Below are 25,348 nucleotides of genomic sequence, written 5' to 3' on the forward strand. Positions count from 1 at the left end.
TTGTCATGTCTTCATTGTCATTTGTTTCTAGGTAATTTTTGATTTCCCCTTTGATTTCTTCAGTGATCACTTCGTTATTAAGTAGTGTATTGTGTAGCCTCCATGTGTTTGTATTTTTTACAGATCTTTTCCTGTAATTGATATCTAGTCTCATAGCGTTGTGGTAAGAAAAGATACTTGATACGATTTCAATTTTCTTAAATTTACCAAGGGTTGATTTGTGACGCAAGATATGATCTATCCTGGAGAATGTTCCATGAGCACTTGAGAAAAATGTGTATTCTGTATTTTTTGGGTGGAATGTCGTATAAATATCAATTAAGTCCATCTTGTATAATGTATCAGTTAAAGCTTGTGTTTCCTTATTTATTTTCATTTTGGATGATCTGTCCATTGGTGAAAGTGGGGTGTTAAAGTCCCCTACTATGATTGTGTTGCTCTCGATTTCCCCTTTTATGGCTGTTAGTATTTGCCTTATGTATTGAGTTGCTTCTATGTTGGGTGCATAACTATTAACAATTTTTATATCTTCTTCTTGGATCCATCCCTTAATCATTATGTAGTGTCCTTCTTTGTCTCTTGTAATAGTCTTTATTTTAAAGTCCATTTTGTCTGATATGAGAATTGCTACTCCAGCTTTCTTTTGATTTCCATTTGCGTGGAATATCTTTTTCCATCCCCTCGCTTTCATTCTGTATGTGTCCCTAGGTCTGAAGTGGGTCTCTTGTAGACAGCATATATACGGGTGTTGTTTTTGTATCCATTCAACCAGTCTGTGTCTTTTGGTGGGAGCATTTAATCCATTTACATTTAAGGTAATTATCAATATGTATGTTCCTATTCCCATTTTCTTAAATGTTTTGGGTTTGTTATTGTAGGTGTTTTGCTTCTCTTGTGTTTCTTGCCTAGAGAAGTTCCTTTAGCATTTGTTGTAAAGCTGGTTTGGTGGTGCTGAACTCTCTCAGCTTTTGCTTGTCTGTAAAGGTTTTAATTTCTCCATCAAATCTGAATGAGATGCTTGCTGGGTAGAGTAATCTTGGTTGTAGGTTTTTCTCCTTCATCACTTTAAATATGTTCTGCCACTCCCTTCTGGCTTGCAGAGTTTCTGCTGAAAGATCAACTGTTAACCTTATGGAGATTCCGTTGTGTGTTATTTGTTGTTTTTCCCTTGCTGCTTTTAATATGTTTTCTTTATATTTAATTTTTGATAGCTTGATTAATATGTGTCTTGGTGTGTTTCTCCTTGGATTTATCCTGTATGGGACTCTCTGTGCTTCCAGGACTTGAGTAACTATTTCCTTTCCCATATTAGGGAAGTTTTCAACTATAATCTCTTCAAATATTTTCTCAGTCCCTTTCTTTTCCTCTTCTTTTTCTGGGACCCCTATAATTCGAATGTTGGTTCGTTTAATGTTTTCCCAGAGGTCTCTGAGACTGTCCTCTGTTCTTTTCTTTCCTTTTTCTTTACTCTGCTCTGCAGTAGTTATTTCCACTATTTTATCTTCCAGGTCACTTACCCGTTCTTCTGCCTCAGTTATTCTGCTATTGATCCCTTCTAGAGTATTTTTAATTTCATTTATTGTGTTTTTCATCATTGCTTGGTTCCTCTTTAGTTCTTCTACGTCCTTGTTAAATGTTTCTTGCATTTTGTCTATTCTATTTCCAAGATTTTAGATCATCTTTACTATCATTATTCTGAATTCTTTTTCAGTTATACTGCCTATTTCCTCTTCATTTGTTAGGTCTGGTGTGTTTTTACCTTGCCCCTTCATCTGCTGTGTGTTTTTCTGTCTTCTCATTTTGCTTATCTTACTGTGTTTGGGGTCTCCTTTTCACAGGCTGCAGGTTCGTAGTTCCTGTTGTTTTTGGTATCTGTCCCCAATGGCTAATGTTGGTTCAGTGGGTTGTGTAGGCTTCCTGGTGGAGGGGACTAGTGCCTGTGTTCTGGTGGATGAGGCTGTATCTTGTCTTTCTGGTAGGCACGTCCACATCTGGTGGTGTGTTTTGGGGTGTCTGTGACCTTATCATGATTTTAGGCAGCCTCTCTGCTAATGGATGGGACTATGTTCCTGTCTTGCTAGTTGTTTGGCATAAGGTGTCCAGCACTGTAGGTTGCTGGTCGTTGAGTGAAGCTGGGTCTTGGTGTTGAGATGCAGATCTCTGAGAGATTTTTGCTGTTTGGTATTACGTGGTGCTGGGAGGTCTCTTGTGGACCAGTGTCCTGAAGTTGGCTCTCCCACCTCAGAGGCACAGCCCCGATGCCTGGCTGGAGCGCCAAGAGCCTTTTATCCACACGGCTCAGAATAAAAGGGAGAAAAAATAGAAAGAAAGATGTTAAAATAAAATAAAATAAAATAAAGCTATTATCATGAAAAATAAGAAAAAAATTATTAAGAAATAACTTAAGAAAAACATTTTTTAATTATTTAAAATAATTTTTTTTAAAATTTTTTAAAATTAAAACCAAGAAAAAAATTAAGGAAAAAATTTATTTAGAAAAAAAAATTAGTTTTTTAAAATAAAAAATAAGAAAAAACTTAAGAAAAATTTTATTAAGAAAAAAGTCTTTAATTTTTAAAATAAAAAAATAAGAAAATAATTATTAAAAAAATTTATTAAGCAAGAAAAAAGTTTTTAAGTAAAAAAAAAACAAAAAACGAATGGACCAAACCCTAGGAGAAATAGTGAAAGCAAAGCTATATAGACAAAATCTCACACAGAAGCATACACATATACTCTCTCAAAAAGAGGAGAAGGGGAAAAAAATAATATATCTTGCTCCCAAAGTCCACCTCGTAAATTTGGGAGGATTCATTGTCTATTCAGGTATTCATCAGATGCAGGTACATCAAGTTGGTTGTGGAGCTTTAATCCGCTGCTTCTGAGGCTGCTGTTCCCTTTCTCTTCTTTGTTTTTACAGCTCCTGGTGTTCAGCTTTGGATTTGGACCCACCTCTGTGTGTAGGTCGCCTGAGGGCGTCTGTTCTTCACTCACACAGGACAGGGTTAAAGGAGCAGCTGCTTCGGGGGCTCTGGCTCAGTCACGCCGGGGGAAGTTGTCCCTGGATCACGGGACCCTGGCAGTGGCGGGCTGCACAGGCTCCCAGGAGGGGCAGTGTGGATAGTGACCTGTGCTCGCACACAGGCTTCTTGGTGGCAGCAGCAGCAGCCTTAGCATCTCATGCCCGTCTCTGGGTTCCGCGCTGATAGCTGCGGCTCGTGCCTGTCTCTGGAGCTCATTTAGGTGGCGCTCTGAATCCCCTCTCCTCGCGCACCAGGAAACAAAGAGGCAAGAAAAAGTCTCTTGCCTGTTCGGCAGCTCCAGACCTTTTCCCAGACTCCCTCCCGGCTAGTTGTGGTGTGCTAACCCCTTCAGGCTGTGTTCACGCCACCAACCCCAGTCCTCTCCCTGCGATCTGACTGAAGCCCGAGCCTCAGCTCCCAGCCCCCGCCCGCCCCGGCAGGTGAGCAGACATGCCTGTCCGGGTGGTGAGTACTGCTTGGCACTGATCCTCTGTGCAGGAATCTCTCCGCTTTTCCCTCCACACCCTTGTGGCTGAGCTCTCCTCTGTGGCTCCGAAGCTTCCCCCCTCTGCCACCCGCAGTCTCCGCCTGCGAAGGGGCTTCCTGGTGTGTGGAAACCTTTTCTCCTTCACAGCTCCCTCCCACTGGTGCAGGTCCTGTCCTTATTCTTTTGTCTCTGTTGTTTCTTTTTTCTTTTGCCCTACCCAGGTACGTAGGGAGTTTCTTGCCTTTTGGGAGGTCTGACGTCTTCTGCCAGCGTTCAGTGGGTGTTCTATAGGAGCAGTTCCACGTGTAGATGTATTTCTGATGTATCTGTTGGGAGGAAGGTTATCTCCGCGTCTTTCTCTTCTGCCATGTTGCCCAGACTGTCTCCAGCACTCTTAATTTCTTTGTGTAAATCCATGTTTATTACTGGTATTATCTTTCTTCTGCCTGAACAACTTCTTTTAATCTGTTTTTTTTTTTAAATTATTACCTCATAAAAAAGCACTTGAAAAATTTGGCTTAACAACAATTTATTATCTTTCATGGGTCCGTGGGCTGACTGGTCTTAGGTGGCCATTTCTCAAAGATGTGGTTGCAATCAGATAACATCTAGGTCTGGTGTGCTTTAAAGTCTTGACTGGAGTGGATGGCCAGATGGCTCACTCACATGGCAGGTAGTTGATGCTGGCTGTTGGTTTAGAGGTTAGCTGCCCCTGTAGACTGGAAGGGGAACCTACAAATGACCTCACCAAATGGCTTGGGCTCTTTACAGCACAACGTCTGGGTTTCAAGACTAAGGCTTGGGGGCCCTGTCATATTAGATTGGTCTGAGCAGTCACAGAGCTTGCTCAGATTCAAGGGGAGGAGATAAAAGAATGTCAAGAATTTGTGGCCATCTTTGATCTGTTTAAGAGTAATATGAATTTCCTTTCATCTGTATTACCAATTCATGGCCTTCACCCATTCTTTTTATTTATTTATTAATTTATTTTTATTTTTTAATTATTTTTTTTTTTATTGGGGTATAGTTGTTTTACAATGTTGTGTTAGTTTCTGCTTTATAGCGAGCGAAGTGGAGTTCTCTGTGCTATACATCAGGTTCTCATTAGTTATCTATTTTATATGTATTAGTATATATATGTCAATCCCAATCTCCCAATTCATCCCACCTCCTCCTTCCCCCCTTGCTGTCCATACGTTTGTTCTCTACGACTGTGTCTCTATTTCTGCCTTAGAAACAGGTTCATCTGTACCATTTTTCTAGATTTTCTCTTTCTGACTTACTTCACTCTGTATGTCAGTCTCTAGATCTGTCCACGTCTCTACAAATGACCCAATTTTGTTCCTTTTTATGGCTGAGTAATATTCCATTGCATATATGTGCCAGTCTCAGAGACCTCTGGGACAATATTAAATGCACCATTCTTTTTTATAGGCTTTTTTCCCCATTGTTTCGTAGGAGCTCCTTTATACTACAGAAATTAGTTCTTTATGAGTTACAGTATTTTTCCTGTTTATATTTTGTGTTTTGAGAGTGTTTATAAATCTTACTCTTTAAATTTTCATCCTAGGAATAGATGTTGATATGAATTTGTCTCTTCCTGTTCTCCTTCCTTATCTCAGTGGTGTACATTTGTTTAAGATAAGTGACAGGGTCTGGGAACATTTTTGCTATAAAAATGAAAAGGCTAAATAGAATATCTGGGTATGCAGATTGGGTATTTCACCACAAATTGCAAAGAACCTTGACTTGAAAAAAAAAAAAAAACAACTGGTGTTTATTTTGCTTTACTCAAGCCTAGTCAACATTTTTCATTTCCTAAACTAGCCATATTATCCCATGTTTTGCAGCTCAAGGCTGCTTTTCTTCCATAAACATTCATTTTTCACCGGTCAGCCAGCCTAATTCCTATTAATCCTATTAGTGTTGTTTAAGCATCACTTCCTATGTAAAGTGTTTCCTGAAATTTCTAAGTCAAATTTGATACCCCTTCCTTCCATTGCACCTTCTGCATATCTTTATTATAGAACTTCTCAAGTTTTATTGTGATTTAGTGTTTTATTTTTCTGCCTACCTTTTAGTTTGTGATCCCTCCAGAAACATATACTGGAATGTCATGTTCATCTTTGTATTCCCAATACAAAGCACAGTGCCAGTCATGTAGTAGGCACTCTGTGTTTGTTAAATGAGTGGGTTTAATAGGGCCACTGCTATCCATTTGGTGCCTTTACAAGAATTAGAAGAAGAACAAAAATTATATAAAAATACAGATTTTGTTACAATAAGATACTTTGCTGCCACCTGCTAGGATATCTGCCACATCTGTGCTGTGAATGGTACCCCTTTAGATCCACATTCTTCATAACTATATGCAGTAGCCCTGAGTTTCAAAAGCTAGCTCGACTACCTCTTATCTATGTACTTTTGGATTTGTTACTAAACACTTTTTGTCTTATTTCCCTTGCCTGTAACATGGTGATCATAACACTTGCCTTATTTCCTTGTAAGATTATGACAGTTAAATGAGATAAGACATAATCACCTTATAAAATTTTAGTAGGTGTACTTTCTTACATGCTATGAAAGATTTGAAATAATCTACATTTTCAGTTGTTAATATGTGCAGGCATGACAAATAAATTTACTTTTTTTCAGCTTTATTATGATTGACAAATACAAATTGAATATATTTAGGTTGTACAACATGATTTTTTTTAAAAGTTATGCAACCTGATGATATAATATACGTACACATTGTGATATGATTACCACAATCAAATTAATTAACACACACAATTTGTATGGAAACACAAAAGACACCGAATAGCCAAAGCAATCTTGAGAAAGAAAAATGGAGATGGAGGAATCAGGCGCTCTGACTTCAGACTATACTACAAAGCTACAGGAATCAAAACAGTATGCTACTGGCACAAAAACAGAAATATAGATCAATGGAACAGGATAGAAAGTCCAGATATAAATCCACGCACCTATGGTCACCTAATCTATGACAATCTATACAATGGAGAAAAGACAGTCTCTTCAATAAGTGGTGCTGGGAAAACTGGACAGCAACATGTAAAAGAGTGAAATTGGAACACTCCCTAACACCATACACAAAAATAAACTCAAAATGGATTAAAAAAACAAAGTGTTAGATAAAATTCTAAAACCTTAGATAAAAAGTGTATTTTCTTCTTTCAATAGTGTAAGACGAATGGAATGCAAGCCTTTTCTCAAGGTCTTAATGAACAACAACATCAGTCTCCAGTTAAAAAAGGTAAATTTTTACCATAATTCCCAACTTTCATAAGGGAGTCTTAGCATTCATGTAAAGTTAATATTTGCTTAGCTGCAAACCTTAGGTACATAAGAAATTTTATTATATTCTTTTGGTTGATTTCTGTCTATATTTGGTTATAGGTTTGGCTGCTCTAAAGGTGAGACCACAATAACAGTGACTGAAACAAGATAGAAGTTTATTTCTGTATCTTCTGTATCATGTAAAATTTTGAGCTGCTGTACTCATTCTGGTCTGTGAAGTTGCTACCAGCCCCTGTATTATACTGTCCTATGGCTTTACCATCCTTAATACATGGCTTCTATCTTATTGCACAAGATGAATGCCTCTGCTCCAGCCATCATGTCCCCTCTCTAGCCATCAGGAAGGAAGTAAGGAGGAAGAAAGTTCTAAAAAGTATGACCCAGAAGTTGCATATATAACTTCTATTTAATTTCTCATTGGCCAGAACTTAGTCATGCTGTACAAAGCAGACTGGAAAATGTAATCTTTAGCTTTCCAGCCAGCTAATTCTGTTGCTGAAGCAGAAAGGAAGAATTGCTCTTGGGAAGAACAAATAGTCTTTCACACACCAGCTACTTTTTAATAAAGAGTCTTTCACACACCAGCTACTTTTTAATAAAGATTATTTATTAATTTAGTTTCCAAATTTTTATCAACCAATCTACGTATGTAATTTAAAAGTTACAAGTTATAAAAATACTCTATGAGCATTTTCTTCTAGTATTTAACTACATATTCTAAAGAAAATATTTAAATTGTTTCTATATTTCTCATTTTTTATATTATATTTTGAAAGCCTCTTTTGGAAAATGAGAACTTATGTCTTCCACATCAGTCCCCTCACTTTTTCAACCCTTCTATCTACCCCCTCCCCATCACATAGTTACTTAAATTTCATTTAAAGCATCATCACTCTTTATATTATATGACTATATAAATACAGTTGCTTGGCTGAGAGGTGCATATCTCCGTTTCATACAATCCATCTTTTTTCCTGGAGTTAACGTTTGCCTTGTTTTTCTATGCAACTGTTGTTAACTTTGCACATCAGTTGCTCCAACAACTCTGCCACACTTATATATATTTTCCTTATGGTCATATATATCAGTTGGCATTTTTTCCCCTGAAGGAGACTTTCCTTTTAGAATCCTCCATTATCCTGTTCCAGTATGGATTAATTACTCTTCAGTACTGCTGTGAAGCTGTTTTCCTGGAATGGACTTTTACTGTTATCTGGGAATATTCCCCTTGCAATTCTCAGGTTTCTTTTTTCTTCTTTTTGATTGAAGTAAAACTCATCATTTAAAACATTATAAATGTACAATATCATGCAACCATCACCACTATCTAATTCCAGAACATTTTTATTACCCCAAAGAAACCTCATACCCATTAAGCAGTACTCCCTCATTCAGTCCTCTCCCCAGCCACCAGCAAACACTAATCTGCTTTTTGTCTTTATGGATTTACTTATTCTGGACATCTCATTTAATAGAATTATAAAATATATGACCTTTTGTTTGTGGCTTCTTTTATTTACCATAAGGTATTCAAAGTTCATCCATGTGTAGCATGTATCAGTACTTCATTACTTTTTATGGATGAATAATATTCCATTGTATGGATAAGCCACATTTTGTTTATTTATTTCTCAGTTAATGGACATTCAGTTGTTTTTACTTTTTGGCTATTATGAATAATGTTGCTATGAATATTTGTGTACAGATTTCTGTTTGAACACCTGTTTTCATTTCTCTTGGATATATGCCTATGAGTAGATTTGACAGGTCATATGGTAGTTCCTTGTTTAACTTTTTGAGGAACTGCCAAACTTGTTTTCCACAGTGGCTATACCCCTTTACATTCCCAATAGCAATGTGTGAGGGTTCCAATTCCTTGACATCCTTGTTAGGATCTTTTTTTTTTTTCATTATAACCAATCTAGTGGGTGTGAAGTGGTATCTCATTGTGATTTTGATATTTATTTCTCTAATGACTAATGATTTTGAGTGTTTTCATGTGTTGTTGGCCATTTGTATTTCTCCTTCGGAGAAAGGTCTATTCATGTCCTTTGACCATATTTTAATTAGGTTGTTTTCTTTTTGTTGTTGAGTTTTAAGAGTTCTAGATACTAGACCCTCATCTGTTCTCTCCCTCTCTCTCCCACTTCCCTTCTGCCTTCCTCCCCTTTTCTGTCTCCCTATGTATGTGTGTGTGTGTGTGTGTGTGTGTGTGTGTGTGTCTGTGTGTGTGTAATAAATACATACATATATTTATTAGGTATTAGATATGTGTATATAAAACCCTTATCAGATATGTAATAGTAGATACTATACTCCTATCAGATATATAATTGTCAAGGACTTTTTCCTTTGTCTTTTCATTCTCTTGATAGTATACTTATATGTACACAATTTTTTTAATTTATTGAAGTCCGATTTATCTGTTTTTTCTTCTGTTGCCCATGCCTTTGATGTCATTTCTGAGAAATCATTGTCAAATCTCAGGTCATAAAGATTTATCCCTATGAGTTTTACAGTTTTAGCTCTTACATTTAGGTCCATTTTGAATTAACTTTTGTATATGGTGTGAGTTATAAGCCAAAATTCACTTTTTAAAATTGAGGTAAAGTTGATGTACAATATTATATAAGTTTCAGGTGTGCAGAATACTGAATCAATTTTAAAGGTTATATTTCATTTATAGTTATTATAAAATGTTGGCTATGTTCCCTGTGTTATACTATATATCCTTGTAACTTATTTATTTTATACATGGTAGTTTGTACCTCTTAATTCTCTGCCCTCATATTGCCCCTCCCCCTTCCCTCTCCCTACTGGTAACCACTGGTTTGTTCTCTATATCTGTGAGTCTATTTCTTTTTGTTACATTTAATAGTTACTTTTATTTTTTAGATTCCACATATAAGTGATATCATACATTTTTTGTCTTTCTCTGACTTATTTCACTTAGCATAATACCCTCCAAGTCCATCCATGTTGTTACAAATGACAAACTTCCATTCTTTTTTGTGGCTGAGTGATATTCCATAGTATATGTATACCACATTTTCTAATTCCATTCATTTGTTGATGGACACTTGGGTTGCTTCCATATCTTGGCAATTGTAAGTAATGCTGCTATGAACATCGGGATGCATGTATGTTTTCATTTTTTTCAGATAAATACCTAGGAATAGAATTGCTGGGTCATATGGTAGTTCTATTTTTAGTTTTTTTTTTAAATCTCCATTTTGTTTTCCACAGTGGCTGCACTAATTTATATTCCCAACAAAAGTGAACCAGGGTTTCCTTTTCTTCACATCCTCACCAACATTTGTTATTTGTGTTCTTTTTCATGATAGCCATTCTGACAAGTGCGAGGTGCTACCTTGTTATGATTTTAATTTGCATTTCTCTGATGATTAACGATGTTGAACATCTTTTCATGTACCAGTTGGCCATCTGTATGTCTTCTTTGGATAAATGTCTATTCAGGTGTTCTTCCCATTTTTTAATTGGGTTGTTTGTTTTTTTGATGTTGAGTTGTATGAGCTGTTTATGTATTTTAGATATTAACCCCTTATTGGTCATATCATTTGCAAATATTTTCTCCCATCAGTAGGTTATCATTTTGTTTTGTCAATGGTTTCCTTTGCTATGCAGAAGCTTTTAAGTTTAATAGGGCCTATTTGTTTATTTTTGCTTTTATTTCCTTTGCTTTAGGAGACAGATTCAAAAAATATTGCTACAATTTATGTCAAAGAGTGTTTCACCCATGTTTTCTTCTAGGAATCTTATGGTTTCCAGTGTTACATTTAGGTCTTTAAACCATCTTGAGCTAATTTTTGTATATGGTGTTAGAGAATGTTCTAGTTTCATTCTTTTACATGTAGCTATCCAGTTTTCCCAGCACCACTTACTGAAGATACTTTCTTTTCTCCATTGTATATTGTTGCCTACTTTGTGGTAGATTAAATGACCATAAGTTCATGGGTTCATTTCTTGGGCCCTCTGTTCTATTTCATTGATCTATGTGTATGTTTTGTATCCTACTGTTATTTTTTTTTAATTGAAGTACAGTTGATTCACCATGTTGTGTTAGTTTCTGATGTACAGCAAAGTGATTCAGTGCATACACACACACATATATATATTCTTTTTCATATTCTTTCCATTATGGTTTATTACAGGATATTGAATATAGTTCCCTGTACTATACAGTAAGACCTTTTTGTTTATCCATACTCTTTTGATTACTGTAGCTTTGTATATAGTCTGAAGTCAGGGAGCATGATACCTCCAGTTCTGTTCCTCTTTCTCGAGATTGTTTTGGCTATTTGGGGTCTTTTGTGTTTCCATACAAATCTTAAAATTATTTGTTCTAGTTCTGTGAAAAATGCCATTGATATTTTCATAAGGATTGCATTGAATCTGTAGATTGCCTTGGGCAGAATGGTCGTTTGAATAATATTAATTCTTCCAGTCCATGAACAAGGTATATCTTTCCATCTATTAGTGTCGTCTTCAGTTTCTTTCATCAAAATATTAGCAAACTGAATCCAACAATACATCAAAAGAATCATACACCATGGTCAAGTAGGATTTTTTCCAGGATGCAAGGATTTTTCAATATCTGCAGATCAATCACTGTGACACACCACATTAACAAATTGCAGAATAAAAATTATATGATCATTTCATTAGACACAGAAAAAGCTTTTGACAAAATTCAACATCCATTTATTATAAAAACTCTGTAGGAAGTGGGCATAGAGGGATCATACCTCAACATAATAAAGGCTGTATATGACAAGCCCACAGCTAACATCATACTCAATGGTGAAAAGCTGAAAACATTTCCTTTAAGATCAGGAAAAAGACAAGGATGCCTACTCTGACCAGTTTTATTCAACATAGTATTGGAAGTCCTAGCCACAGCAGTCAGACAAGAAAAAGAAAAGGAATCCAAATTGGAAAGGAAGAAGTAAAACTGTCACTGTTTGAAGATGACCTGATACTATTCATAGAAAACCCTAAAGATGCAACCAAAAAACTTCTAGAGCTCATCAATGAATTTGATAAAGTTGCAGGATACAAAATTAATATACAGAAGTCTGTTGCATTTCTATACACTAACAACAAATGCTCAGAAAGAGAAATTGAGGAAACAGTCCCATTTACAATTGCATCAACAAGAATAAATACCTAGGAATAAACCTACCTAAGGAGATAAAAGACCTGTACTTGGAAAACTGTAAGACACCAACTTTATTTTTTTGCATTAGGTATGCAGTTGTCTCATCACCATTTCTTAAAAAGACAATTTTTTTCTCCATTGAATAATCTTGGCACCTTTGTAGAAAACCTTTGACCATAGGTTTATGTGTTTATTTCTGGGCTCTCAGTTCTGTTCCCTTGATCTGTAAGTCTACCCTTATTTCAGTACCACACTGTTTTGTTTACTATAGCTTTATATTAAGTTTTGAAATTGGGAAGTATGAGTCTTCCAACTTTGTTCTTTTTCCAGGTTGTTTGGTTATTTGAGATCCCTTGCAATTCCATGTGAGTTTTAGAATCTGTGCTTCCATTTCTGCAAAAAAAAAGAAAAAGACAAGACTGTTGGAATTTTGATATGGATGGCATTATATTTGTAGGTCACTTTGGGGGACTATTGCCATCTTAACAATATTGAATCCTCCAATCCGTGAACATGGGATATATTTCCATTTATTTAGGTATTCTTTAATTTCTTTTAGCAGTTTCTTACAGTTTTCAGTGTACAAGCCTTATACCTCTTTGGTTAAATGTATTCCTACATATTTTTGATGTTAATAAACTGGTTTTCTTAATTTCCTTTTTATGTTATTCATTAATTGTGTATAAAATACCACTGATTTTGTGTGGGGACATTTCTATGAGCTTAAAGAAATAAAAGGATCATAAGAGAAAATTATGAATAATTAATTGTATGCCAATTAGGTAATTTATATGCAATAGAAAAATTACTAGAAACACAGAAATTACTGAAACTTACTCAAGAAGAAGTAGAATATCTGAGTAAACCTATAAAAAGTCAGGAGATTGAATCTGTAATACAAAATCTCCCAACAGAGAAAAGTCAAAGATTTGTTGGCCTTACTGGTGAATTCTACCAAACATTTAAAGAAGAATTAATACTAGTCCTTCCCAAGTTCTTCCAAAAGGTTGTAGAGGAAGGGACACTTCCCAACTCTTCTATGAGGCCAATATTACTCTGATATAAAAGCCAAAGATATCACATGAAAAGAAAACTACAGACCAATATCTCTTAAAATATAGTTGCAAGAATTCTCAGTAAAATACTTGAAAACCATATTTAGCAGCACAGTAAAAGATTATGTACTATGGCTAAGTAGGAGTAATCCCAAGAATACAAAGGTGGTTCAACATTTGAAAATTAATCAGTGTAATACACCACATTAACAGAAGACAGGGGCAAAGAAGATACATCACTATCTCATTTGATGCAGAAAAAGCATTTGGCAAAACCCAATACCCTTTCTTGGTAAAATCTCAGAAGGAAGGAATAGAAGGGAACTTCCTCAACATGATAAAAAGTATATATGGAAAACCCACAGCTAACATTGTACTCACTGGTGAAAGACTGAAAGCTTTCCCCTCTAAGATAAAGAACAAGTCAAGGATGCCCACTCTCACCACTTTTACTTAACATTATGGAAGCTCTCACTTGAGCAATTGGTCAAGAAAAAGAAATAAAAGACATTCAAATAGGAAAGGACAAAGTATTCTCCAGTCACACATGACACGGTCTTATGTGTAGAAATCCTAAAGAATCCACATAAAAAATTTAGACCTAATGAATTCAGCAAAGTTACAGGATACAAAATCATTGTCATTATGATTTTAGTAATTTGAATCTTTTTTTTCTTAGTCTTCGTCAATTTTGAAGTTTTCAAATAACCAACTTTTTGTTTTGTTGATTTTCTCTGTTGTTATTTTTATCTCAATTTCATTTATCTCCACTCTAATCTTTATTTCCTTCATCCTGCTAGCTTTTGATTTAGTTTGCTCTTATCTTTACTAGTTCTTTATGTTTAATGTTAGATATCGATTTGAGCCATTTTTTTAGTATAGGCATTTATAGCTGTATGTTTTGCTCTGAGCGCTGCTTTTGCTGCATCCCATAAGTTTTGGTATGTTGTCTCCTTGTTTTCACGTCTCAAAGTGTTTTCTCAGTCCTCTGTTATTTTTCTCTTTGACCCATCGGTTGTTTAAGAATATGCTTTTAATTTACACATATTTGTAAATTTTCCAGTTTTACTTCTGTTACTGATTTGTAGTTTCAATCCATTGTGGTCAGAGAGGATACTTTGCATATCAGTGTTTTAAAACTTTTCGAGACTTCTTCTGTGGTCTAACATATAGTTTGTCCTGGATGTTTTATGTGTACTTCAGAAGAATGTATATTCTGCTGTCGTTGACTGAAGTGTTCTGTGTAGTCTGTTAGGTCTGTTTGGCTTATAGTGTTGTTCGTGTCCTCTCTTTCCTTTTTGATCTTCTGTCTAGTTTTTCATTCATTATTGAAAGTGGGGTTTTGAAGACTGCAATTGCTATTTTTAAGCTGTGTGTTTCTTCTTTCAATTCTGTCAGTTTTTCCTTCTGTTGTTAGGTACATATATGTTTATAATTGTTATCTTTTTAATGAATTCACCCCTTTATCATTATATAATATCCTTTTTTTCCCCTTTTAACAATTTTTGTCTTAAAGTTCGTTTTCATCTAATGTTAGTATACCCTCTCCAGCTTTCTTTTGGTTATTGTCTGCATCAAATATCTTTTTCATTCTTTTACTTTCAGCTTATTTTGTGATTGGATCTAAAGTGAATATTTTTAGACAACATATAATTGGATCATATTTTTAATCCATTCTGCCAATCTCTGCTTTTTAATTGTTTGTGACATTTAATGTAATAACTAATAAGGAAGAACAGCTCTACCCATTTTGCTATTTGTATTCTATACGTGTTTTATCTTTTTTTATTCTTCAGTTCCTCCATTAATGCCTTCTTTGATGTTTAATGGATTCTTCCTAGTGTATTATTTTTATTCCCTTGTCATATATATTTTTAGTTATTTTCCTAGTGGTTGCACTGGAGAATAACTGAATTTACAACAATGTAGTTGGAATTAATATCAATTTAGTTTCAAAATTATATAAAACTTTACTCTTATATAGCTACATCCCACCTTTATGTTGTTATTGTCTTTATACATATTTCTACATATTTTGTCTTTATACATTGCATAATCTATCAACGTAGATTTATAATTATGCATTTTTATGTATTTGTTTTTTAAATCATACAGGAAAAAAGAGGACTTATATCCAAAAATTCATTGATACTGACATTTATATTTACCTATGTAGTTATGTTTACTGGTGTTCTTTATTTCTTTGTGTGAATTCTAATTACTGTGTACTGTCCTTTTATTTCAGCCTGAGGATTTCCTTTAGCATTTCTTGTAAGGCAGATTTACAAACAATGAACTCTCTCGGTTTTTGTTTATCTACAAATGTCTCAATTTCTTTTTCATTTGAAGGTAGTATTGCCAGATATATATTTCTTGGTTGACGTGTTTTTTGCTTTTAGTAACTTTGTCATCCCACTGCTTTCTGGCTTCCATGATTTCTGATGAGAAATCAGCCTTTTCTCCAATTGAGAATCCCTTGTAAGTGATAAATTGCTGCTTTTCTTCAAGATTTTCTCTTAGTCTTTTAACAGTTTGCTTATAATGCATCTGAGTGTGAATCTCTTTGAGTGTATTTTGCTTGTAATTTGTTGAGCTTCTTGGATGTGTCAATGTGTGTATTTCATCAAATTTGGGAAATTTTCTGCTATTATTTCTTCAAATATTTTTTCTGCCCTTTCTCTCTCCCCTATCCTTCTGGATCTTCCATTATGCATTTGTTGGTATTCTTAGTGTAGTCCCACAGGTACCTTAGGCTCTGTTCATTTTTCTTCATTCTTTTTTCTTTCCACTCATCAGATTGGATAATGTAATTGACTTATCTTTAAATTTGCCGATTCTTTCTTCTGCCTGGTCATATCTACTGTTGAACCTGTCTAGTGAATTCTTCACTTTGGTTATTGTAATTTTCTTCTCCAGAATTTCTATTTGACTCCTTTTTATAATTTCCATTTCTTTATTGATATTTTTCTGATATTGATATTTTGGCAAGACACTTCTCATGGTTTCCGTTAGCTCTTTGGCATATTTAAATTAGTTTGTTTGAAGTCTTTCTCTAGTAAGTCCAATATCTCTGCTTCCTCAGGGAAGGTCTCTATTAATTTCTTTTTTTCCTGTGTGTGGGCCATACTTTATTATTTCCATGCCCTGTATTTTTTGTTGTTGTTGAAACTGGATATTTTGAGGATTATAATGTGCTAACTGTGGAAATCAGATTTTCCCCCCTTCCCAGGGTCTGTTGTTCTTGCTTGTTGTAATTGTTGTTTTTTTGTTTAATGACTTTTCTGAACTAATAGTATAAAGTCTTTATTTGTCATGCGTGGCCATTCAAGTATCTTTTTGATACCTTCATGGTCAGCTAATGATTTGGCACAGATTTCCTTTAATACCTAGAACCAAAAAAAGAAAAAAAAAGCCCTCTCCCAGTCTTTGCATATGACCTCTGTGTGTGTGTTGGGGTGTGCCTTTAGTACTCAGTCTGGCAGTTTACAGCTCTGCCTTTGCCTTCACTTCTTGCTTGTGAGGAACCTGAAGGTCAGCCAGGGGTGAGAGCTTGGGAGCTCCTCAAACCTTTCTGTGAGCATGAGCCTAGCCTTTAGCATGCATGTAGCCTTCTAAATTCCTTGGAACATCTGAGAGTCTTTCAGTGCCTTTATTCCCCAACACATCTCTTTCCCTAACCTTTCCTCTGGAGCTTTTTGTTTTGCCTATTGTTTGCTCCAGTTGTTATCCCTTGTCCTAGGTGGAAGTGGCTAATACATTTCCATATAAATGTTTTGACAAATAGATTCAGATAGTAGCCTCAGACCTGGGAGAGTTCTTAGGTGAAATATAGGCAAGTCCTTTGAGATGATTCTTCAGGGAGCCACCAGAGAGGTAAAAAAAAACGCCACCACTATTCTTTGAGACTGGTCTGTATTGCTCTCTCCAGTAATGGGAACCTAAATCAGGAATGAGGCCTGTTATTTTCAAGGCCACAGCTAAGCTGGGTTGGCAGAGATGTTCCCAGGCAAGTAAAATGCCACAAAACTCTTTACCAAATTTAGCTGATTTTTTCTTCACTAAGCATTCCCCTGTTTTTTGCAAGCTTTTGATTAAATTCCAGAATTTAGGAAAAAGTTGATTCTAGAAGTTTTTGACACTTTATTTGTTGCTTTTGTGGAGGGAAGGACTTTTAGAGTTCCCTACTTGGCAATTTTCACTGACATCACTCTCTTCTTAATTCCTTTGCTTTCTTCTTTCTTCATTTTGCTCAAGTGCATTCTCCAGGAGCTTCACTGTAAAGGGCATTGGGTTGGTGAATTCTTTTAATCTGTGTATTTACTTACACACTTGATTGGTAGTTTGGTTGGATAGAAAATGCTGAGTTGAGGATGAACCTTAAAAACATTATGCTAAGTGAGGAAGCCAGACACAAAATATCTGATATCATATGATTCCACTGAAATAAAGTGTCTAGAAAAGGCGAATCTGTAGAAACAGAGTAATGATTGCTTAGATTGGATTGAGAATGGAGAGTGACAACAAATGAGAGTGAGGTATCTGATGATAGTTGATGTAAAAGTTCTATATTTCTCATTTATGGCCACTCAGGTCTCTTTTGTGATATCTTCATGGTCAGCTAATGATTTGGCAGAGATTTCCTTCACTGCCTAGAGCCAAAAGACAAAAATAGATTGTGGCAATGGTTGCGCAACTCTGTAAATATACTAAAAATCATTCAATTGTATACTCAAAATGAGTGAATATTATACTATGTAAATTATACCTAAGTAAAGCTATGGAGGAGGAGGAAGAGGAAGAGGAGGAAAATAAGAATTAGTAGAACTCTGCTTGGTAGTGCTGTCAAAACCTGCTGAGTGAAACACAGAGAGTGAATCTTCAACCTCAGGAGCCTGTGCTTTGGGAACTCACAAGAACAAGCTGGGTTTCCCTTGTGTTGATTAAATATAGAATTTGATTTTTAAAATTTCCAGATTGAAAATTATTTTCATTCTAAAATTTTAAGGCATTTTGCTTTATTTTCTAGCAGTCTATATTAATTTGTTCTTAATTCTATGAAGTCCAGTGCCATTCTGATCCCCCGTTCTCCAAGGCCCTTAGCAAATGGCTTTGTCTTTTATTTCTGTTTTTTGTTTTGTTTTGTTTTGCCATTGTTGCTCTGGAAGTATTTTGGATTGTGTGTTTACCTTAGGTTTTCTGAAATTTCCTATTGTTGTGTCTCTTTTTGTAGTCTTTTTTTTTTTAACTCAAATTTTTCTCCTGAGCAATTGGTGAACTTCTTCAATCTCAAGACTTAGGTTCTTCTGATTTGGAAATTTGTGGATATTTCTTTAATAATGTTTCTCATCTCCATATTCTTTGTGTTCTCTTCCTAAAACTATTATATTAGTAATATATTAGTAACATTAGCCTACTTGACTCTCTGATTGTTTCTCTAATTTTCTTATTTTTATTTCTTATTTTTCATCTTCTCCTCTTTCGGGTTTACTTCCTAATAGCCTTCCTCAATTTCTTTACTTGGCAGCACAGTCCAGAGAACAACTTGGAATTGAGTGTTAGCCATTAGTTCTTTTAAAAGCCACAAGGCATTTCCATCACTGGAAAATTCTCATTCACTTCTTCCACATTGTGCAACAGCAGTCTCTCCTTTCCTCCCAGCAGTTTCACTCCTAGTTTTCCACCAAAGGGAAATGAAAAAATAGATCCACACAAGAACTTATAGTATATCCAATTCATCCAAGTTGTCAAATGTTGGCTTAAAGTTGTTCATAGTATTCTCTTATTTTCTATTTAATGTCTATAGGATTGTGGTGATAATCCCTTTCTTATCTTTGATATTGATCATTTGTGTTCTTTTTCTTTATCAATTAGTCTAGCTTGAGATTGTCAGTTTTGTTTCTCTTTTCAAAGAACCAACTTTTGGCATTTTAGTTTTATATGTTTTTTCTATTTTGGTGATTTTTCCTTTTTATGACTTCCTTTCTTCTATTTTGGGTTTAGTTTGCTCTCCTTTTTATAGCATTTTTAGGTGGATTGTTAGGTCATATGTTGTAGATATTCTCTTATTATAAGAACGTATAAGAACAAGTGAAGGTAGTCAGAAAGAGAAAGACAAATACCATATGATATCACTTACACGTAGAATCTAAACTGTGGCACAAATGAACCTATCTACAAAACAGAAACAGACTCACAGACATAGAGAACGGACTTGTGGTTGCCAAGGGGGAGGGGTGTGGGGGAGGGAAGGACTGGGAGTTTGGGATTAGCAGATATAAAGTATTATATATAGGATGGATAAACAACAAGGTCCTACTTCCTAGCACAGGAAACTATATTCAATATCCTGTGATAAACCGTAATGGAAAAGAATATAAAAAAAGAATGTCTATATGTGTATAACTGAGTCACTTTGCTGTACAGCAGAGATTGGCACAACATTGTAAGTCAACTGTACTTAAATTAAAAAAAAATAAAATTACAAACCTAAAACTACGGAATGTTTAAGAACAAAGCTGAAGGCATAACCCTCCTGTGAGATTTCAGACAATACTAAAAAGCTACAGTAATCAAAGCAGCATGGTATTGTCACAAAAACAGACATATAGATCAATGGAACAGAATAGAGAGCCCAAAAATAAACCCACACACCTACAGTTAATTAATACATGACAAAGGAGACAAGAAATAAACCCACACACCTATGGTTAATTAATACATGACAAAGGAGACAAGAATATACAATGAAGAAAAGACAGTCTCTTCAACAAGTGGTGTTAGGAAAGCTGGACAGTTACATGTAAGTCAGTGAAATTAGAATACTCCTTCACAGCACTTACAAAAATGGTTCAAAGACCTAAATATAAGACATGACACCATAAAACTCCTAGAAGAGAACATAAGCAAAACATTCTCGGACATAAATCATAGCAGTATTTTCTTAGATCAGTCTCCCAAGGCAAAAGAAGTAAAAACAAAAGTAAACAAATGGAACCTAGTCAACCTTAAAAGCTTTTCACAGCAAAGGAAACCATAAACAAAGCAAAAAAGACAGCCTACGGACTGGGAGAAGATATTTGCAAATGATGCTACAGACAAGGGCTTAATTCCCAAAGTATACAAACAGCTCATACAACTCAATATCAAACAAACAAACAAACAACCCAATCAAAAAATGGGCAGAAGACCTAAACAGACATTTCTCCAAAGAAGACATAACAGATGGCCAACAGACACATGAAAAGATGCTCAACATCGCTAATTATTAGAGAAATGCAAATCAAAACCACAATGAGGTATCACCTCACACCAGTCAGAATGGCCATCATCAAAAAGTCTACAAATAATAAACACTGGAGAGGGTGTGGAGAAAAGGGAACTCTCTTACACTGTTGGTGGGAGTATAAATTGGTGCAGGCACTGTGGAAAATAGTATTGAGGTTCCTTAAAAACCTAAAAATAGAGTTACCATATGACCCAGCAATCCCACTCCTGGGTATGTATCTGGAAAAGATGAAAACTCTAATTCAAAAAGATACATGTGCACCCCAATGTTCATAGCACTATTTACAATAACCAAGACATGCAAATAACCCAAGTGCCCATCAACAGTTGGTTGCCTTAAGAAGATATGGTATATATACACAATGGAATATTAGCCATAAAAAAGCATGAAATATTTCCATTTGCAGCAACATGAATGGACCTAGAGAATATCATACTAAGTGAAGTAAGTCAGACAGAGAAAGACAAATATGTATCACTTATATGTGTATTCTAAAAAATAATACAAATGAATCTATGTACAAAACATAAACAGACTCACAGACATGGAAAACAAACTTGTGGTTACCAAAGGGGAAAGGAAGGGGAGGAGGGATAAATTAGGAGTATGGGATTAACAGATACAAACTACTATTCATAAAATAGATAAGCAACAAAGATTTATTCTACAGCACAGGGAACTATATTAAATATCTTATAATAACCTATAATGAAAAATAATCTGTGAAAATATATATATTTTGTATATTTATATACTTATATTTTTATATTATACACAGTATTATATATATATAATCACCTGAAAGTAACACAATACTATAAATCAACTATACTTCAATTAAAATAAAGAATTTATGTTTTCCTTGGAGCACTACTTTAGTTGCACTGACCAATTTTTACATTATATTTTAATTGTCATTAAGTTTAAAATATTTTTAACTTCCTTATTATTTTATCTTTGACTTGTGAATTATTATAAAGTATGTTATTTAATTTCCAAGATATTTGAGATTTTTCTGGATATCTTATTAATAGATTTCTTTTTTTTTTTTTATACTTTATTTATTTATTTATGACTGTGTTGGGTCTCTTAGTTTTCGTGTGAGGGCTTTCTCTAGTTGCGGCAAGTGGGGGCCACTCTTCATCGCGGTGCGGGGGCCGCTCTTCATCGCGGTGCGTGGGCCTTTCACTATCGCGGCCCCTCCCGCCGCGGGGCACAGGCTCCAGACGCGCAGGCTCAGCAGTTGTGGCTCACGGGCCCAGCTGCTCCGTGGCATGTGGGATCTTCCCAGACCAGGGCTCGAACCCGTGTCCCCTGCATTGGCAGGCAGACTCTCAGCCACTGCGCCACCAGGGAAGCCCCTAATAGATTTCTTAATTTACTTTGTTGTCAGAGAATATAGTCTATATGATTTCAGGCTTCTTAAATTTATTTATTTTTTTTACTTTTAGCATTTTTTTAAAGTTGACATATACATTATATTAGTTTCAGGTGTACAACATAATGATTTGATATTTGTATATATTGGGAAATGTTCACTTCAGTAAGTCTAGTTAACATCTGTCACCATACATAGTTACAAAATTTTCTTTTTCTTGTGATGAGAACTTTTAAGATTTACTCTCTTAGTGACTTTCAAATATGCAATACAGTAATATTAACTATAGTCACATGCTGTATACATTACATCCCTGGGACTTATTTTATAACTGGAAATGTGTACCTTTTGACCCACTTCACCTAACCCCTTAGCCCCACCTGTGGCAACCACCAGTCTGTTTTCTCCATCTGTAAGTTTGTGGGGTGTTTTGTTTTGTTTTTAAGATTCCACATATAAGTGAGGTCATACAGTATTTGTCTTTCTCTGTCTGATTTAGCGTAATGCCCTCAAGATCTATCCATGTGTTGCAAGTGGCAAGATTTCCTTTTTTTATGGCTGAATAATATTCTATGTGTGTGTGTGTGTGTGTATATATATATATATATATATATATATATATATATATATATACCACATTTGCTTTATCCGTTCATCCATCAGTGGACACTTAGATTGCTTTCATGTCTTGGCTATTGTAGATGTCCTGCAATCAACATTGGGGTGCATATATGGTTTTGAATTAGTATTTTTGTTTTCTTTAGAAATATCCAGAAGTGAAATTGTTGGATCATGTGGTAGTTCTATTTTTGATTTTGAGGAACCTTCATACTGTTTTCCATAATGGTTGCACAAATTTACATTTCCACCAACAGTGCACATGTTCCCTTTACTCCACATTCTCACCAACACTTGTTATTTCTTGTCTTTTTGATGACAGCCTTCCTAACATGTGATATCTCATTGTGGTTTTGATTTGCATTTCCCTGATGATTAGTGATATTGAGCATCCTTTCTTGTATATGTTGGCCATCTGTATGTCTTCTTTGGAAAAATGTCTATGCAAATCCTCTGCCCATTTTTTAATCAGGTTGTTTGGGGTTTTTTGCTATTGAATTGTATGAGTTCTTTATGTATTTTGGATATTAGCCCCTTATCAGATATATGGTTTGCAAATATTTTCTCCTATTCAGTAGGCTGCCTTTTCATTTTGTTGATGTTTTCCTTTACTATACAGAAGATTTTTAGTTTGATGTAGTCCCACTGATTTATTTTTACTTTTTGTTGCTTTTGCTTTTGGTGTCAAATCCAAAACATCATTGCCAGGAAGAGTGTCATGGAGCTTACTGCCTATATTTTCTTCCAGGAGTTTTATGGTTTCAGGTCGTACATTCAGGCATTTAATCCATTTTGAGTTAATTTTTGTGTATAGTGTAAAGTAAAGGGTCCAGTTTCATTCTTTTGCATGTGGCTGTTTAGTTTTCCCAATACCATTTATTGAAAAGACTGTCCATTTCCCATTGTATAGTTTCGGTTCCTTTGTTGTATATTAATTGACCATATATTAGTGGGTTTATTTCTGGGCTCTCTATTCTGTTCTGTTTATCTATACATCTGTTTTTAGGCCAATACCATTACTGTTTTGATTACTATAACTTTGTAGTATGGTTTGAAATCAGGGAGTGTGTTGCCTCCATCTTTGTTGTCCTTTCTCAAGATTGCTTTGGCTATTTGGGGTCTTTTGTGATTCCATACAAATTTTAGGAATTTTTTGTTCAATTTCTGTGAAAAATGCCATTGGAATTTTGATAGGGATTGCATTGAATCTGTAGATTGCTTTGGGTAATATGGACATTTTAATGATATTAATTTTTGTGATCCATGAGCACAGAATATCTTTCCATTTATTTGTGTCATCTTCATTTTCTTTAATTAATGTCTTAAAGCATACAGTTCTTTCCCTCCTTGATTAAATTTATTCTTAGGTTTTTTTATTCTTTGTTGCAATTGTAATTGGGATTGTTTTCTTAGTTTCTTTTTCTGATAGTTTATTCGTGTATAGAAACACAACAAATTTTTGTATATTGATTTTGTGTCCTGCAACTTCACTCAATTCACTTATTAGTTCTAACAGTTTTTGGTAGAGACTTTAGCGTTTTTTTTATGTCACCTGCAGATAGTGACAGTTTTACTTCTTCCTTTCCAATTTGAATACCTTTTTCTTTTTTTTTTTGCTAAATTGCTCTGGCTAGGAGTTCTAATACTATATTGAATAAAAGAGGTAAGAGTGGCCATCCTTGTCTTGTTCCTACTCTTAGAAGTAAAGCTTTCAGCTTTTCACCATTGAGTATGATGTTAGCTGTGGGCTTGTCATATATGGCCTTTATTAGGTTGAGGTATATTCCCTTTATATCCACTTTGTTGAGAGTATTAAGCATAAACAGATGTTGAATTTTGTCCAGTGCTTTTTCTGTATTTATTGAGATATCATACGATTTTTGTCCTTCATTTTGTGATGTGGTATATGACATTGATTGATTTGTGGATATTGAATCATCCTTGCATCCCTGGAATAAATCCCACTTGATCATGCTGTATGATCCTTTTAATGTATTGTTGAATTTGGTTTGCTAATATTTTGTTGAGGATTTTTGCATCTATGTTCATCAGGGGTATTGGCCTGTAATTTTCTTTTCTCATGTCATCTTTTTCTGGTTTTTGCATCAGTGTGATACTGGCCTCATAAACTGAATTTGGGAGTGTTCCCTCCTCTTCTATTTCTTGGAAGAGGTAGAATTCACCAGTGAAGCCATATGGTCCTAGACTTCTGTTTGTTGGGAGGTTTTTGATTACTGATTCAATTTACTTACTAGTAATCAGTCTTTCATATTTTCTGTTTCTTCATGATTCAGTCTTGGCAGGTTGTATGTTTCTAGGAATTTATCAGTTTCTTAGAGGTTGTCAAATTTGTTGCGTATAACTGTTCATAATATAATCTTATCCTTTGTATCTCTGTGATATCAATTGTAATGTCTCCTCTTTCATTTCTGGGTTTATTTATTTGAGTCCTCTTTTTTCCAAGCCTCTTAAATTTATTGAAACTTGTTTTATAGCCAACATATAGTCTGTCTTGGTTACTGTACCACATCTATGTGAATATAATTTGTATTTTGCAGTTGTTGATGTAGCTTTTATAATTGTCAGTTAAATCGAGGTGGTCCATAGTATTGTTAAGATCTGTGTCTTTTCTGATTTTTTTTTGTTTTTTTGTCTAGTTATATCAGTTGCTCAGGGAAGGGTTTTTACATTACCTAATATTTTTATGGAATTGTGTGTTGCCCCCTTTATTTCTGTCAATTTTTGCTTCATGCATTTTGAAACTCTGTCCTTAGGCACAACACATTGATAATTGTTATCTCTTTATCTAATGTTAAGAGCCTCTCTAGCCTTCTTGTTCTTAGTCTTTGTGTGGTATATCTTTTTATACCCATTTACTTTCAACCTATCTGTGTCTTTATGTTTAATGTGTATCTCTTGCAGGCAGCATGTAAAAGTGTCTTTTTTTATTTGTTGTGTCAATTTATGGCCTTTAATTGCAGTGTTTATCTTAGGAGGGA

The 25,348-nt window shown here is 34.9% G+C and overlaps 1 protein-coding gene across 3 annotated transcripts in view; it reads left to right on the forward strand.

Annotated features, from left to right (window-relative positions):
• C17H8orf88 (chromosome 17 C8orf88 homolog) overlaps positions 1-25,348 on the forward strand; it is a 46,647-nt gene that overhangs the window by 16,230 nt on the left and 5,069 nt on the right. For all 3 annotated transcript variants that reach the window (XM_007177494.2, XM_007177496.2, XM_007177495.2), the window contains exon 4: positions 6,718-6,790. In XM_007177494.2, coding sequence (XP_007177556.1) covers positions 6,718-6,790 — 73 coding nt within the window. The remainder of the gene's footprint in view (positions 1-6,717; positions 6,791-25,348) is intronic.

This window comes from Balaenoptera acutorostrata, chromosome 17, assembly GCF_949987535.1.
Source record: "Balaenoptera acutorostrata chromosome 17, mBalAcu1.1, whole genome shotgun sequence".
Lineage (NCBI taxonomy): Eukaryota > Metazoa > Chordata > Mammalia > Artiodactyla > Balaenopteridae > Balaenoptera > Balaenoptera acutorostrata.